This window comes from Pyxicephalus adspersus, chromosome 3 (assembly GCF_032062135.1).
Source record: "Pyxicephalus adspersus chromosome 3, UCB_Pads_2.0, whole genome shotgun sequence".
NCBI lineage: Eukaryota > Metazoa > Chordata > Amphibia > Anura > Pyxicephalidae > Pyxicephalus > Pyxicephalus adspersus.
The window spans coordinates 130,244,441-130,263,044 of NC_092860.1; the positions used below are offsets into that span (position 1 = coordinate 130,244,441).

An 18,604-nucleotide genomic window follows, 5' to 3' on the forward strand; every position below is an offset into this window, starting at 1 on the left:
TTCTGCCAAAGATTGGCCAGTGTGGACCCCATTTGCTTTAGCAAGCCAATATAGGATTTCAACTTTTAGCGAATTGGTAAGTGGTTCTTCAGACACTTCAGACCACTTTTTACAATGCTGAGTATATAGGAGGTCATCCCACTTTACCAGTTTAACTAAGCACATTGTTCCTCCAGCACAGCAAATAAGTGCATCCTAATAAACAAGCCAGAATCCCTATGATCCCTTTATCCCTTTAATTATACATATATGCATAATTGGTCCAGGAATCTGGCTTTTATTGGCTACCCCTTTGCACACAGCTGCACCAAAAGGTTTACATGTCTTGGTTTGACTCCCCAATTATTTAGTTATTCTTAGACATCAGAATCCAACAAAATAGTAAGACACCATTGTTCAGCACGAACAGCGTGTGTGTTCACTATTTCGCTGAAAACAACATACTCTCCAGTTGGCTTATTTAACAATAGATTTTCAGCAAGGACAATGCTTGATATGTTTACAGAATAATCTTTTTATAAAATGTCATTATTAAAGCATAATATGGCAAAACTGTTGATTTTTCCCACATACTTCACCAAACAGGAAGTCTTCATTTAAACAGTGACTACAAATGAAGGTTATACACTTGGACAAAAACACAAGAATTTGCCCTTTCAATCATTTTTATAGCAAAAATGTCAAGTGCTGAAAAAGTAAACACAGCCTTGCCCTCAGAAGTTGCTTAGGAACATATTTTTATGATGCAGGATTGTAAATTGTATAATCTCTATCTAAATGTATATGTATGTACTGTTACCCCAACTTTGGCTAAAGTTACGTGCAGAGAATACAATCAAAAGTTTTGGGCTCTTTCATACTTCTTTTAGGTCAGCTATTGAGCTAAATTTTTTGGTTTAGCCAGTCCTGGACAAATTAGCGGTTTCATTAAAGTGAAATGATTAAGTTTTAAATAGTAATTTGTGAATCTTTTTAAATTTCTTTAAGGGCATTAAGGAATCCACAAATTTATTTCTGAGGTCCCTAGAGAGTTTTTTTTAAACTGTGATTAAGTTAGCAAATTTTTCTGCATTACATTCAAGTTTGCCAACACCAATTTGGTTTGTCATGATGAACATACTGGAACTAGTTACATTGGGCCTGATTTAAGTTCTCCAGGGCTGGAGAAGACACACTTTCATCAGTGATCCCAGGTGATCTAGCAAACCTGGAATGGATTTCTTAAATGTCACTTGCTATTCTTGAAGTGCTTTCATAAACCAACACCATTGTCTCCATTCCAAAATGCATTGATTTGCTGCAGTTTGGCTGATTAGATACTTGCAATAACAAGCAGTTACTTTTTTTTTTCTGGAGAAGATACACCTTCACCCGTAAACCAGGATGATCCAGCAAAGCTGGGATGGATCTGGTCCAGGATTCAAAACATTTGCTAACAAATAGTAAATGACATTTAAGAAAAACATTCTAGGTTTGCTGGATCATCCAGGTTTACCAATGAAAGGGTCTTTAATAAATGGGGCAAAAGTACCTAAAGGGTCAGAAATTGTGCAAACGTCAGGCTAACCATAAATGAATCCACTTTGATTTAATTGTTTTTTTTTAGTTTGCCCAACTTGTTCGGTTTCAATGACAATTTTGCATTGAAAATCAGCCAGACTACCACACCATTTAATCAATGCAGATGATTTGTTTGCATTTTTTTCTATGTAATTGATCAAATTTGATCACTATATGTTCACTCAGTCAGTCTCCCTAATAATGAAGTGTATGAGTACATTTTCCAAAATTGAATCAAACAGAAATCAAATGAGAGGTCAAGCTCTGCGTACAAGTCCAGATATCTGAATTTCTGAATAATGATGTTGAGAGTAACATGTAATTATGCATTTCTACATGTGCATACTTTAAATACCCAAGGATGGTAACAGGTTTAAAGTTTATATCAGATAGCCCCGACTCTCTGGAATGGTCTTCCTCGTCCTATTTGGCTTGCTCCTACTTTCTGCTCATTTAAAGTGCACTCAAAACCTATTTTTTCAAACTTGCCTGCCCATCTTCTTCTGTCTTTTGAAACCATAACTAGTTCCCACCACTACATATCTCCCCTCCTATTGTGTATTACTTACCCCACCTCCTAGCTTGCAAGCTCTTCGGGGCAGGGTCCTCCTGTGTCACTGTCTGTATCTGTTTGTCATTTGCAACCCCTATTTCCCCTATTTAATGTACAGCATTGCGTAATATGTTGTCGCTATATAAATCCTGTTTATTATAATAATAATAAGATTAATAGAGCCAAACCCTATTTATTCTTTGCGTCCTTTTAACTTTGCTTGTGACAAACAGAAATCACAAGCAATGTTTTCAAAACTGCCATGTTCTATTCAGAAAACCTCCAAACAAAAGAGCAGCCTAGTGGTGGCAACCCTGCACCGTTCTAGAAGGATAGTGAGTGACTGTTGTCACCCTATGGCAGGAAGCGTTACTGAAATGAACTCAGAAAATACCAAAGTCAATGGATCAGCATAACAGCCAGGAAGGAATTTTTTTGCAATGACATACTACATATTTATAGCATGAAAAGTTTGGTTTAGCTGTTCTTCATATATGTAAGATGTCACTATTATTATACAAAACACATTTATCAGCATCATATTAAAACCTTTTTTTTATTTATTGATATGCCTTTTGGCATGCTTAATTTATATAGAACTTAAATTCATGCAATCCATTCCATGGGTTCCAGCTTCAGATGTTCTACCATGTATGTGTGTTAAAAAAACAAAACAGACTGAGTAAGGCAGGGAGAAACACGTACAATGCAGTCACCTATAGCAACCAATCAGAATTATCAGCATATAACTCATTTGCTACATACATTAAAATGATTGTTTACTATAGTTGTAGGCATGTTACCTTTGTTTCAGTTCTCTTTTTAATAAATGTTCTCATGTTTTACCATAGTTTAATGAAAACGCAATTTCAGTAAACAACCGCATAGCTTATGATTTGGCATGAAGTAACAGATGTGATTTCCAATAATGCGAGCCATGGGTGAGATTAAGTGACAGTGGCAAACAGGAAAATTTGAAGAAGAGGCATGACTTTCAGGGTTGAAATATCAGCAAGTACAGCCTAAAAAGAGAAAACAAGGAAAACCATGTTAAACAAGAAATACAACATTGTTTGTTATAGAACAGAAAAAAGTTTTAGCCACATTACATGGTGGGTATTAACATCAGCTGTTAGTCTGCAGACACAACCAGGTCAGCCAAACACATTACAACTGTTTTAAAATGGACCTATCATCACATTTTTATCATTATAGTTAATGGGGCCTTTAAACAAACAAAAATGTTTTTTTTTCATAATATCCCCTTCCCATCTGTGGCAGTAAAGACTGAAGGGGAAATCCGCAGCCTCTTGGAATGCTTATGTTACATATCCCAGGTTGCTGGGGCTTGCTTCTTTTGCGCATGCCCAATCATCAGGTGTCTACATCTAATGTAAAAAAAAACGCAGTTTAAGTTTGGGAGACATCATGAAGTACCTAGAGGAAAAAGATGTCAGCATTGGAGGGAAGGATGAACCCCAGAAAGAAGGGGGAAGTCAAGACAGCACAGGATTCGCTGGTTGCTGGTTGTTAAAGTAGGTTGTTGTGATTCACTTTCTTTGAAAATAAACTAATTGTAAGGTTTTCCATTTTTATTACCATGTTTCCCCGAAAATAAGACCTACCCCGAAAGTAAGCCCTAGCAAGCTAATCATGCAAGGATGAAATATAAGCCCTACCCCAAAAGTAAGCCCTATTGGCTTCTTCGGAGGGTGTGGTCACGTGGTATACAGAGGGATACCAAGAGGAAGGAGAGAGCAGAGAGAGAGCAGGAGATTTCAAAAGCACTGGAGAAAGGGGTGAAGAAATCGCAGGGTTAATTAACCTACAGTACTCTGGTGTGACACTAGCACTAGCACAAGAGGTTGGTGGATTCTCTTTTCAAAAGGTCCTTGCTAGTATTTCATTCAATAGCAGCAATGCATATTTTTTAATTGATTTTTTTTTTGCTTTTACTCAGATTTAACATGTAACTCTATGAGTCACATGTTAATTGTCAGCACATTTTCTTGTTATGTTGCACTTGTTTGCTTATGAAGCTGTGTTTTTTTCATTACTCATTTATGTCAATTCTTATTCATAACTTCTTGTATATACCAGAAGAAATCTGTGATTTTGACAGGTCACAGGTAACACACACAGAGGTATCTTTCTATAGCATTGTAATATTGGTTATAGGTTTTGGTAAATACAGATTTTTGTACATGAATAAATATAGATTTTTTTGTGAGAAAAATAAGACATCCCCTGAGAATAAGCCCTAATGAGATGTTCAGAGATAAAATAAATATAAGACCCTGTCTTATTTTTGGGGAAACACGGTATTATTTAACCGTTGTTGCATTTAAAGGTCAACTAAACCCAAAAACAAGCTACGACTATATTAGGTATTTAACAATGTCCATTGATCCTACTAGAAATGTAGAGTCCTTTTAACTTCCCAAAAGAATAATTGGAAACAATTGGAACAATGTTATATTCCTTCTGTACACAGCCTATCCTATCACACCCCATTATGAGCAAAGGCAGACATGTTGCTCTAGCCTAAATGGCATAAATATAGTGAAAAGAGACACATTAACAATAAAAACCTTTTAGGGTCCACACTTCCGCTCTCTCCCTAAAAATTCTTCATACCCAGGTCAGTCACAGGTTTACATTAAAATGTATCTAAAGCTAAAATATTTTTTAATTTTGGTGGAAAAGTAGACGTGTTAACCTCTAAAAGGTTTTTCTTGCTGTCTGTGTCCCACTTGGAGATACTGACCACATTTGTACTATTGAACAAGGTCAAAAAAAGACAAAAAATGATGAGAAATTTTGTCACAGAACAGGAATGGAGGGGAGATCTTGCAATAGAGATACCTGTTCCAGTGGCCACTATCTAAAATAGACTGAAATATTATCCTCCACATTTTTGTTGTGTGTCCAGGAAAGGAAGTAAGAGGGGATCTCCCCAATGGGACAAAGACAGACAAAAAAGCCTGAAAGGGGTTTTGGTCAATATATGCTCTATTTATACATTTTGCATGCAATTTAGGTATATCAGCAGCATGAGTATATTTTATAGCCTCTTAACATTGGATATCGTCTGATTGTAGTTACTGTAACACATGATGGCTAGGTTTCAAAACATAATATCAATAGAAAGCTCTTACTACTATAGCACCATTATATTTCATATTTATCTAGCGCGCAAATACAAAATGGACAAGCAAATGATGTCACTGTGATGTCTGTAGAAAAAAAATAGTTGGCACTCTTGATAGGTGTATTCCCATCACTGTGATCCATGCGGCTGACACACCTGGCTGCTTGTCCCATGATTCTGATTCTCACATTTTTATCGGTTCTGTTTTGGAATTAATTTGACAACACACAAGTAATTCAAAGCAGGCTACTTCACCCACACAAGGAAGTCTTATGCTGGCCTTTAGACGTGCATCAGATACAGATGGTATCATGAGTGTTTAACAGGTTTAAAATTTCAACTTGGGGCTAAAAATACGAGCACATTATGAATCCTTTGCCTACATCGTAAGCAATGTTCATCCAAGAGCTAATTCTCCAGTCTAGCAATGTGACTCATTAATGCATGCCTTATTGGAATAACGTGCTCTTTTAAGGAAAAATTACTTGTTTAGGATTAAACTCAAGGAAAAGAATGCAAGAGGCTGTTTAAATAGTATCACATCTGAAAGCTCTACTTAAAAACAGTAATAAAAATGTACATGTTATGAAATGCAGCCTACAAGCAGAAATGAACATCTTAAAGAAAAATTCCAGGAACTCTCCCCAGTAACATAGTTGTATTACCTGTTGATCTTAACAATAATTCTCCTATTTTCCATTTAAAGCAAGACTAAACCCAGCAACACTCAACAGCCTGATTTTCTTGCAGGGGGCCACCATCTTCGACTTTCTTCTCTTCCTGAAGGTAATCTTCAGCTATCTTGACTGGCCAGGAGTTCATTCTGGCATGCGCAGGGGTAACCCGATTTGTCGAGTAACCCAGCAACCAATGAGCAAGCCGTGCATGTGCAGCCCAGCTTTTTTTGACAGATACCCATAGAGATCAAGCAGGTAGGTGGGATTATTGCAGAAGGGACGTGGCCTGTCCTTTTCTGCAATATTGACCTGCCTGATGATGTTTTTTTTTTTTTTTTAATACAGCAAGCTGTCTAGCTAACACTGGCAAATAAACAGAAGGTTGGAACAAATTACAAAACAATGACATGGGTGTATACAACTCTCAGCTTAGTTTGTAATGTTTTGTAATGTATTATGCAACGCTGTACAAAGCTCATAGTCATGTCACTAACTGTCCCTCAAAGATGCTCACTGAGTCCCGAGGAAACCCACACAAACACGGGGAGAACCTGCAAACTCAATGCAGATAGTGTCCTGGACTAGATTCTGAGCCACCATGCTGCTTTCCTTACTAACACCACTGAAATTATTCAGCTTCAGTAGAGTACAGAGACAACATTAGGGGTCTATTAGACTTCTGATGCCTCCTTAAAGAGAACCTTGTGTGCTGATATCACAAAGGGGCTTTGTTGACAACTTTTGATTGCAATAAAGCTTGGTTAAATAAATAAATGAAGTTTAACTACAAAATAACAGTACAATTTTTAAACGCACTTACAAACATGCATGCAAATGCACATCGACTGTTTGCATGCACATTTTTGCTTGTGCCATACAGATAAAATTCCAACATGCCAGGTGGGAACAATAATTCCAGGGCCATGATTCATTGTTACCTCTAAACATAATTCTGGAACCTTATCAGAGTCATCTCTGGACAATATTGAGTATTTTTTTTTTCACTGGTTTGTAGACACACTCAAACTAACATATTTGATATCCGTTGATTTATGTACTCAATGCAGTCTTGTCTTTTACATTTAACAAAAAAACACACAAAAGCACAGATGGGCTTTCCCTGCAGTTGCTCACAAGCACAGGAGTTATGCCACCCCCGACCCTGGCCCCACAAATAGCCGAAAATCACAAAAAGGAGGATAAGGAAGAAGATAGCGGCACCCATGACAGTAACATGGTTTAATTCTCCTTTAAATATGAACTGTTGTAAGGTCTGGATTGTAATGTGTGAACAAAATAAAAGTAAAAACCTCCTACTTCTAATGAGAACCACAAAAACTACATTTTTGGTAATGTTATCTCCAAAATATCTTGATCTTTTCATGGTGAGCTTGATGTATTTGACCTTATTAGCTGGAACAGTGTTCAGTAAATTGCATAAAAGCTAAAGAGCAAAGACAAATATCATGGTGCTATGCCTTCTATACCCTTTGTCAACAGGTGTAAACGATTAAAATTTTTTGAAACTTCATTTTAATTTGTAGCCAGACTAAAAATTAAAGTCGGGGAGGCATGCATTTCTTGAGAGGAACACGGGAATCTCAAATTACTGCACTTGGCAATGTGTCAGGAACTATTTCCATCTCTAAAGAGTGTAACTTATCCTTACTTCAGCAGCAGCCAGTGATGTCACCTCCATCAGGTTCATTGCTCGGAAAGCAAACACAGCAGCTGCCAGCACTGCAAGAGAATGTGAAACATTTCAACTGCTGACCTACTAATTATCATTAGAAATAATTCAACATTTCTGTTCTTAGGTGCGACCTACATATATCCATACAATACTACATCCTGTTCATCTGAGTAAATACAGCATAGTGATGTTGCAAAATTACAGCTCTTAGATGTCACAGGCTGAATGACGACTCTATGAGGATGGTAAGAGTTGTAGTTCAATGGTAAAACTATATAAAATACCAACATAAGGAAAAAATTATACACTTACCATGGTTGATGCTCACACTAGTTTATCAGGCAGTGAAAATCCTATTTCATCCTTCCAGCTGCTGCCATTCAGTCAAATTACTAATTCAAGGAAAATGCTAGAGTGACAATCCTGACTCCTCATTCCATTACGGAAGAAACCAGTAGCTGAGAATGTCTCTCCTACCTTCTTCTTCAATTTGTTTTGAAAGTACTCCTGTAAGCATTAACTTGGTGTGCTGTAGCCAATCCTCTACTGAATCTCCAGAGTTTGTAACACATCTGACAGCATTATGTCGGAACTATGTATCTTAACTTAGTAGGGACTATTTTTGTACAACAGTGAATCTGATTTTGTACAACAGTGAATCTGACATTTATTAAATATTTAGTGGTGGAGAATCACTGCCATTGAAAATCCAAGACCTGTAAGGTTCACCACTGCTTTATAAATAGACCACTAAGAACAAAAAACAAAAATTAACTGCTCGCTAATGCAAGTAGCAAAACAATATATTTTGGAATGGATTTGGAGCGTAAGAGGAAGGGAGACACACAAGAATAATTTAGCGGACTGCTGAGAATGTCTCTCCTACCTTCTTCTTGAATTTGTTTTGAAAGTACTCCTGTAAGCATTAACCTGGTGTGCTGTAGCCAATCCTCTACTGAATCTCCAGAGTTTGTAACACATCTGACAGCATTATGTCGGAACTATGTATCTTAACTTAGTAGGCTCTATTTTTGTACAACAGTGAATCTGATTTTGTACAACAGTGAATCTGACATTTATGAAATATTTAGTGGTGGAGAATCACTGCCATTGAAAATCCAAGACCTGTAAGGTACACCACTGCTTTATAAATAGACCACTAAGAACAAAAAACAAAAAGTAACTGCTCGCTAATGCAAGTAGCAAAACAATATATTTTGGAATGGATTTGGAGCGTAAGAGGAAGGGAGACACACAAGAATAATTTAGCGGACTCTTCCTTCCAAACAGCCTCTGGCTGTCCATGAAGGAACACAGACTCCATTTCATTTTTTCTCATTTAAAACACAAGGTAAACCTCTATTACATTCCACCATTTCTGTTTTCGTAGACCCCTGGTCACAATTTGTCAATATACGGACCCCTATTATCATTACTCTAGGTATCTCCCTTCAATTATTCCCACACAAGGACAAAACAACTGAGATGCTTCTCCCCCAATAGAGGACATCTACTAAATTTTTACCAAATACAATTTTGCATGGGGAAAGGCCTCTTCCCACTCAAATTGACTAAATTTTACATTTTAACCTATATTTCTCTTACATAATAGAAATTCATTTTACCCATTTACTTACCCTGTAGGCTCCAGATGGAAATAATTGGTTAATCTAAATCATCTTCATTAAAATCCCCCTTTTCTTTCCATACTAAAGTAAGTAATATAGCCAACCTTATCCATTGGCCTTATCTATTTCTTCACTCTATACCATCATACATCTCTCCTAAAACCCTTGTCACTAACATATTAATTACTATTATCTATTTATAAGGTACATAAAGCTGACTCATTTGGTGACACCAGCTCTTTACATTCTTTTTTGGACAAAACAACACAGTAAAGTAAACTCTCATTAATACTCCTTCCCCTTGAAATTCATACAAAACTGTTTTAATTTATTGTATTAAACCCAGCACTTAGCACATATATATATATATATATATATATATATATCTCAATATACTCGATAATCTCTCCTACATACTTATTTTGATCAGAGTAATTATGTATTATTACTCATTATTCGAATATATAAACTACTCTCTATACCTTGGATACAATAATGTCTGTAAATATGTAAAATTATTATTTGTACACAGGCTATAAAAAAAAAAAAATGTTTCTTCTTTTTTTTTGTGAGTTTTATATATATATTATCGATGCCTTACACATATGTTTGTTTACTTTAAATATGTTTAGACAACTGTCCTAAGTACACCCCTGAAGAAGCCAAGTTGGTGAAACGCATCTAGTTAAGACACTATATGGTCTAATACAAGATTATACCAAGCAATTAAAACGTTTGGTACTCACACAAGTTATTTTATCTATAGCAACATCTGTGTTAGCATACTTTGTCTAGCTTTGTCTTTTTTGAAAACACCCCGAAGAAGTAATCTGGGGCACATCAAAACGCATGTATACCACTGTACTTTCTTAATATGTAAAAACTGTAATGTGCATATCTTCTATCATAAACAACATTTTGCCTAAAAAAACATCACTTGTGGTTTCTCTAACCGATATTCTACCTCTTCTACATTTTGGAATGGAGACATTGGGCCTGATTTATAAAGGCTGGAAAGTATACACGTTCATTAGTGATCCTGGGTTATCCAGCAAACCTGGAATGATTTGGTCCAGGATTGAAAACGTTTGCTAACAAATAGCAAATGACTTCCTTGGAGAAATCCTTGGAAAGCTTTCATAAATCAGGCCCATTTTCAGGACAACCTGCTAAAGTTCAAACAGAGCATCTGAATGGGTTTGAAAGATGACTTTGAAAGTGGCACGATTTTTGTTGCTAGATGGGCTGCTCTGAGTATTTCAAAAACTTCTGATCTTCTGGGTTTATCATGTACAATCATCTCTATGTCCCATATCACTTAAGCGCAAACATCTTAAACATGACATTGAGTTCACTTATTGTACTCAAATGTCCTCCACAATCACCAGATCTCAATTCAATAGACCACCTTTGGAATGGGAGATTACCATGATGTATGGGCAGCCAACAAATCTGCAGCAAACTAATGCCATAATGACAATGTGGACTAAAATCCCTGAGAAATGTTTCCATAAGATTTTTAAATCTATGACACAAAAAATTATCAGAGTTTTGAAGGAAAAAGGGGGTCCAACCCAATACAAGATGTACCTAAAAAGTGGCATCTGGTTTCTCTCCTTGTAAATTTGAAATTTACCCCAGATGTCAGTAACAACGCAAGTAATCCTCACAAAGAAATCAAAACAAATACGTTCATAAATGAAGGTGTATGTAATGAAGTGGAATGGCACAGGGAATAAAAGAAAGAAAAGACATGAAGAAAAGAAGTGCAAAAAGGCCTGGAAATCTGCTGAAATGTGTCAGTATTTACAGAAGTATTTCTAAGCTTCCAAATGTTCCAGTGAGCACTGTTGAGGCCATAATCCGGAAGTGGAAAGAGCATCATTTCACCCTAAACCATCCACAACCAGGAGCCACTCACAAGATTTCTGACAGGAGTCAAAAGAATAATCAGAGGAGTTGTCCAAGAGTGAAGGGTCACTCATGAAGAGCTTCAGAAGAACCTGGAATTAGCAGGTAGAGTTGTTTCAAAGAAAACACTGTACCAACATGGCCTCTATGCATGCACACCCTGCAAGACTCCACTTCTGAAAAAAAGCATGTTAAGCTCCCTAGCGGTAGCCCCGAGTGTGACTCTGATCCCCCGGCATCCTGCATTGTCCATTGCCGCGATCCCTGTCTTCTTTCTTCTTCCTTTGGTGTCTTCTGCACACGATGAGTCACCAGGGAGTTCCCGGTGACGTCAGTGCGTGTGTACGTTGCCGGCAGGACAGGGCGGGAAATTCAAAATCCATTTGTATTGCATTCAGTACAAAATAACTGTATTGAGTGCAATTCATTGGATTTATATGTGTAAAAGCAGTACATTGTTTTCATGAACATTTATTTTACAGTATAATATAATAGTATTATTAAAATATTTCTTTTTTTTTAAAACGAAAAATAAAAAATAAAAAAATAAAAATGTATATATATATTTATTATTTTAACTTTATTATACTCATACTAATATATTATACTGTAAAATAAATTTTCATGAAAAACAATGTACCGCTTTTAGACATATAAATCTAGACAGAAATGTACCGCTAGGAAAGTTAAGGCTCATTTACAGTTTACAACATTTGGACGAGCCAGTGAAATACTGGGAGAATATAGTCTGGTCAGGGGAGACTAAAATTGCACATGTTTGAAGGAGAAATAGCTCTGCACATCACGCAAAAAAACACCATAACAACAGTGAAATTTAGAGGTTGAAACATCACGGTGTCGGAATGTATTTCAACATATGTTACTAACAGACTTCAAATAATTGAAAGTAGGATGAACAGAGAAATGCACTGGGACACTCTTGCTAAAAATCTGCTGCCATCTACCAGGATGCTGAACATGAAATGTGGATGGACATTTCGGCAAGACAATGATCCCAAACACACAGCCAAGGTAACGCTCAGTTGGTTTTAGAGAAAGAAAAAAAAGATGCTAGAATGGATCACTCACCCGACTTTAACCATTTGAAAGTCTATAGAAAAACCAGAGGATCAGAGTTCATAAAAGAGGCGCCAGGACTCTTCAAGATTTGAAAACAGTTTGTGTGGAAGAATGGGCAAAAATCACACCTGAGCAATGCATACAACTAGCTTTATTTCATACAGGAGGCATCTTAAGCTGTCATGACTAACAAAGGCTTCTCTCTCAAGTATTATTACATTTCAGTAAACGTGTTCCAATACCCTGTGCCGTTCCACTTTATTACACATAACTTGATTTATGGACATATTTGTTTTGATTTCCTTGTATGTGTAGATTACTTGGGTCAATCGTGACATCCGGTGTAAATTTCATGTCAAAAAAATTTCATCCCATAAAAATTGTTCACGTGTTGAATACTCCCCCCCCAAATGTACCTGTTCCGAATTCCGACATACAAATTGAACTTAAAAACAAACCTACAGTCCCTAACTTACAGTCCCTGTAACCCAGAGACTACACGTATAAATGTATATATTATATATATATATATATGTATATATATATATATATACACACACACACACACACACACACACACACACACACACATACACGGAGTCACTAATTTCTGTGGTAATTCAATATTCTGTATTCTAAGTGAAGATAGTTAAAATATTTAATTTGATATAGTGTAATAAGAAGTTGTGCAAAACAGACTATTGTTTTGATCAGTAAAATGCAAAGTACATCAGTGAACAGCTGGGGAATCCAGCAATGGAGGAAATGGAAGGGAGAAAGTAACTTCTGAAACACGTAAGGTTTGTAGTACACTCTAAGAAAGCAGCTTGCTGATAAAATGCTGTCTAGCAGACACCAGCTACCATCTGGAGTGATCATTCATACGTGTCCTCTAGCTGACACCACACATATGATTCACACTGCCAACTAGCAAACTTATACGTGAATGAGATATGTAAGGACCTTTTACAAACATTAAAAAGCAGACTGATATACTATTTTTAATGAAATGGCGCCTTACATATGGTAAAAAATTAGAATAGCAATTTAAGCGCAAATGAAATGTGGCATGATGGCTGTCTCTAGTTAGATTGGATTCCTATTCCTAAACAGGTTACTCCTATTGCCTGGCCTTCTGAGGGTGCTAGTGCAGGACAACCTAGACCTTCACACAGTGACATTAATGCCTCATTAACACCCGCGGACGTCAGGCAGTGTAAACCCCAGCCATGGCAGGTAAGACACATTGGGCCCAATTTATTAAAGCTTTAAAAGGCTAGAGAAGACACACTTTCATCAGTGAAGCTGGATGATCCAGCAAACTTGGAAAGGATCTGGTCCAGGATTCAAAACATTTTCTAGGAAATAGCAAATGACTTTGGAGAAATCCATTCCAGGTTTGCTGGATCACCCTTCTTCACTTATGAAAGTGTATTCTCTCCAACCTTGGAGAGCTTTAATAAATCAGGCCGAATGATGCAGTTTCCTTTTTCCAATGAAACGCCAGCCATACAATTTAAGTCTGCAGTTGGAAAAAACAAACCCTATTTATTTACAAAACATGTCATTTTGAATTGCAGCTTCTTAATTCACCTCAAACTTCTAGCTGACTCAATGCATGATCAAGGAACTTTACTAAGCTGCTTTATTAACCTCCCTAGCGGTTCATTTCTTTCCGGTTTTATATGTCTAAAAGCGGTACATTGTCTTTCATGAAAATGTATTTTACAAATCCAATGTATTGCATTCAGTACAGTTATTTTGTATTGAATGCAATACAAATGGATTTTGAATTTCCCGCCCCGCCCCGCCGGGACGTACACACGCACTGACGTCACCGGGAACCTCCCTGGTGACTCATCGGATGCAGAAGCAGGAAGAAGAAAGAAGACAGAGATCGCGGCGCTGGGCGGCGCGGGACCCCGGCGGATCAGGTAAGCGCTCTATTTACTAACCTTCGCTAGGTGTTCCAACACCGAGAGTGACTCTGGGTTACCACTTGTAGCAACTTTTTTCTACCCTGAGACACTCTCGGGGCTACCGCTAGGGAGGTTAATGCTGCCCTTACCATCACTGTATCAAAAAGGAGATTTTAGACTTTTTAGACAATTACCTAGAATGTTTTATTTATATCTCTCTGTATTCTTCAGAATTAACTGATAATCAGCATCATCTATCAAGTGGACCTCTGTCTCATGTGTTTTGTTCTAGAATTAACCTATACTATGAGCCTGGTTTATTAAAGCTCTTCAAGAATGAAGAATATAGACTTAGGAATGGATCTGGTCCTGAATTAAAAACATTTGCGTAAAAATAGCAAATAACTTTTAAAATCCATTCTAGGTTTGCTGGATCACCCATGTTCTCTCCTGATAGTCTTCTCCGCTCTAGGCCAGCATTAATATATCAGATCCAATGTGTCTATGGGAGATTAATATTTCCTGGATAGATGACAAAATATAACACTGCAGCCAGAACCATAGTGGTACTGAATTTTTGAGTCTACAAATTATTAGGATTGTGGCACCTGGGATTCAGAATGGAACTCTCAAAAACATTGCCAGTATATCCTGCAGTGTTGTAAAGCTATAAATCCTTAACCTATCTATAAAAGCTTCCAATGTCAATGTGTCTATAAACGTTACACAAACAGAGGCATGTATGATAATGGCCATATAAATTTCATACAGTAAAGGGTGGTCTGCCCCTCAAGTTTCTTGCAATTCTGCGTCCATACTAGTTTTACTCCTTATGCTGTAAAATTAGTAAAAGCGCCCTCATATTAAAACCTCAGGCACATAAACTTCTGACATGAGTTATGCTGGGAACCCAGGAGAAGATTTTATTTGTGGTCTAGCAGCCTGAAACTGTAAGAGAACTGGTGGGCAGTTTTGCCTTCTATCCTTGACCTAAAAGTGACATATTAGTTTGGTCAGACCTAACTAAAAAGGTCTAAAACAGGACAAAAACACCCAACAGTAGCAGTACTGGAGCATCATGCTTTTGATCAAGCACTTCAACATCTGTCTTCATACTTTTAACAGTTTACAACTAGTTTTTTGTTCAGCAATTCTTATTTTCAGACAAAGCACAAAAGATTTTATGGAGATCAGAGCCAAACTCTCTCTGTTTATATAATATTTATGTTAGCAACAGAGCAATATGTGGCTTGCCATGGATTTAAATAAGAAACATTATAATTACAAATAGTAAATAACGTAATCCTACCAGCAAGAATTTCCAAGGAATTATAGCCAAGGATTCTGTCCCACAATAGCAGCAGCTGATCAGTAGCCAAATAACCAGAAAATGCTCGAACCATCCACTTGAAAGAGATGCGCAAACTACAAACAGACAACAAATAAAGCAGAGGTCAGCTAAGAGCCCCCAAGAAGCACAAAATTTAGTAATAGATTAAAAGCTGATATCCTTTCACATAAATTGTTACATAAGGGTGAATTGGAAACATTTTAGTAGCTAAAGCAGGGGTAGGCCAGACACGGCTTAGCCAGTAGTCGGTTCCGGCCTAACACCCCCCTGGTCGATTCGGTCTAATCCCAGCCGGCAGGGGTCGGCAACCCGTGGCTCCAGAGGAGAGGGGTTTCCTTTCAGGGGCGTTCCTGGTGGGTGGCAGAGCCATCAGCGTGGGAGTGGAGAAAGAGTCCGGCCTAGTGTGCCTTCTTGACCTCCTAAAATGGCCTGGTAGCCAAAAAAGTTTGCTGACCTCTAAGCTAAAGGAAGAGTATCTACCTCCTAAATAGCATTTTCTACTTTTCTTTGTGTATATCTTACATTTCAAAAATTGTTCGCCTCCTTCCTGCAGAATAGTAAGGGCTTCACAATTTACTATGAACCTTCCCACTTGTATGTGGACACATGTCCGGAGATCCTTGAATGACTATATTACAAACACTAATTGCCATTGATTTGACATTCGATCCTATAGTTTTTTTTTAATGTGTATGTTAACCCTAAAAAAATTGTACTTTGTAAAAAAAACTTGTGTACTAATGTGAGGTAAATGGTTGAATAATTTACCAACCAATGTAAAGAAATGCTGGGATTTTGGCCATTGTGATTTATTCTTTACCCAAGAACAACTGCAAAATATTCCAAAATAAAGTGAAACTCCTCACATACCTGGGGTACCTATTCTTTATACTGATGAAACTTTATAAAACATTTGTTATGTATTAGCATTGGATACAGTATGTTACTTTCTCAGTAATTACACTCAAATAGGAATTCAGGCACCTCCTGGTTCTTTATATGTTTTTATACTATAAAACAATGGACATTCAATGACCATACAATGACTATGGCTATGCTATTCTTTTGAAAAATAACATATTGTAGCAAGACACCCAAAAAAAAGAAAATCCCCAAAACATACGGTTGTGCACCAATCTCTCGGAGGTGATAGAAGAGCTGTGGAAGATGTGTCTGAAGAAGGTTCTCAAACAGAAGACAGAGTGACATTATTCCCTACAAAACATACATCAATACCGTTACGTTTGCACTGTATAATGTATGCTAGAAAAAAACACAGAAACATTTTACAACTTGCCTAACAAGGTTCTTTGCTTAAGTACATGGAAAAACGAAAGAAAAATGTTTTTTTTCATAAATCTGTAATTATTTATGGGGTGACACAAATCTTACTACTTGATAATAAAAAAAACAAGAGCACAGGAGGAAACATGAATAACATAACCACAAATAGCCTTGACTATGCTCTCATTATCTATGTAAGACCAATCTGCAGTAAGGGCTCATTCTGACAGATGGATTTTACCACACACTATCCCAACATAAATAAACAGAATACATGTGTGCTGCCACTCATTAGGAGTATGTACAGTAGTCACCAATGTACCTGCATTGCAACACAAAACAAATGAGAATAGTGGGCCTAATTTATTACAGCTCTCCAAGACTGGACAGGTTAGACTAAACTATCATGGGAGAAGCTGGGTGATCCAACAAACCTGGACTTCTGTTATATCCACTGAGAGTTGGCAACAAGTATATATCACTGCTTTACTGTGGGCACTGATTATTCCTTCTCAAGGAACATTTTTATATATAAAGTTTTGGCTGATAGCAGTGAAAGATCTCAATGTTGTGTTGTTGCTTATATTTATCTCTAGTACCATTGACAATTCAGCTATATATATATATATATATATATATATATATTGTGTATATATATATATATATATATATATATATATATATATATACACAGACACACATGCATTTGTTGGCAGGTGGTATGGATGACTGATGTCCCAACTAAGCAATAATCTGCAGTATGTTCTGCAGATTTGTCAAAATCTAGCAAGTTCTATAACAACACAAATCAATCATTACTTCAAGTCAACCCACCCTAGGGTTTCACACAGTTTTCCCTTGCAATCAACAAAGTATTATAATAACTCACTGATATATGGGAGGAGATGGAGTGGAGGCGGAAAAAGAAGCGAACATACATTTCTCGAAACACTTGATAAAGTCTGGCAGGCTCAGGATACAGGAAACATAAAGGGGCAACTGAGAACACAGAAGCAACATATGAAACAGCAGATTTGTTCATTGCTTTTAAAACATTTATTTAGAAAAGACACATTTTACATACACTATATGGCCAAAAGTATGAAAAATACCTTTCCAAATTATTTAGTTAAGGTGCACACAGAAAATGGTGTGATGTGTTTCGTGTGGAGGAACTCAAAAGGCCTGAATTTGAAATGCTGATGACTTCTCAGCCAACATCAGTATTGATTATTGGAAAACAGATACCCTACCACCCCCAGCTACCCGCCTAAAGCTTCTGTCTTCCAATAAGGAAGTCAAACCCTGTGTAAGCTCCATGATGGACGGTGTTGACAATTACACAGACTTTGTCTTCAGTGTATAGTGACAGTATTCCGGCCTTGCAATTAACTTTTCTGACCTGGGGGCTGCATCCTGGAATAAGATCATAAGCTTTCCCATACCCCTGAAGTGCCAGGTATTTGCATCCAGTGGGAACGAGAAGCAAGGGGGGGCATAAAGTATAAAAAACATGTAAGGATAGCCGTCAGAAAAGCTGACATCCCTTACTTGATTTAAAAGGGGCAGACTCTGGGGTTGTCAACCTAATCCTGCTTTCATACATAGTAAATAACTAATAAAAACAAAACCACTGATGCCTGAAAATCTAAAAGCCGCATGCTTTTTCCAGGTCAGTTACTCACTTCAAGGCTAGAAGATGTCAACAATAGGACAAATGAAGTAATGATTGTTTCCATACTTCTGATTTGACCTCTGCCTCAATGGACAATTTACATCAACTTTTTTGAGGTAGGA

General features: G+C 37.1%; 1 protein-coding gene across 1 annotated transcript in view; it reads right to left on the minus strand.

Moving 5' to 3' along the window:
- Window positions 1–2,650: 2,650 nt before the first annotated feature.
- TBC1D19 (TBC1 domain family member 19) overlaps window positions 2,651–18,604 on the minus strand; it is an 87,857-nt gene continuing 71,903 nt past the window's right edge. Inside the window, exons 17-21 of the mRNA XM_072406357.1 lie at window positions 17,697–17,806; window positions 16,647–16,738; window positions 15,482–15,597; window positions 7,611–7,681; window positions 2,651–3,135 (exon numbers count right to left, since the gene is read on the minus strand). Coding sequence (XP_072262458.1) covers window positions 3,061–3,135; window positions 7,611–7,681; window positions 15,482–15,597; window positions 16,647–16,738; window positions 17,697–17,806 — 464 coding nt within the window. The 3' untranslated portion in view covers window positions 2,651–3,060. The remainder of the gene's footprint in view (window positions 3,136–7,610; window positions 7,682–15,481; window positions 15,598–16,646; window positions 16,739–17,696; window positions 17,807–18,604) is intronic.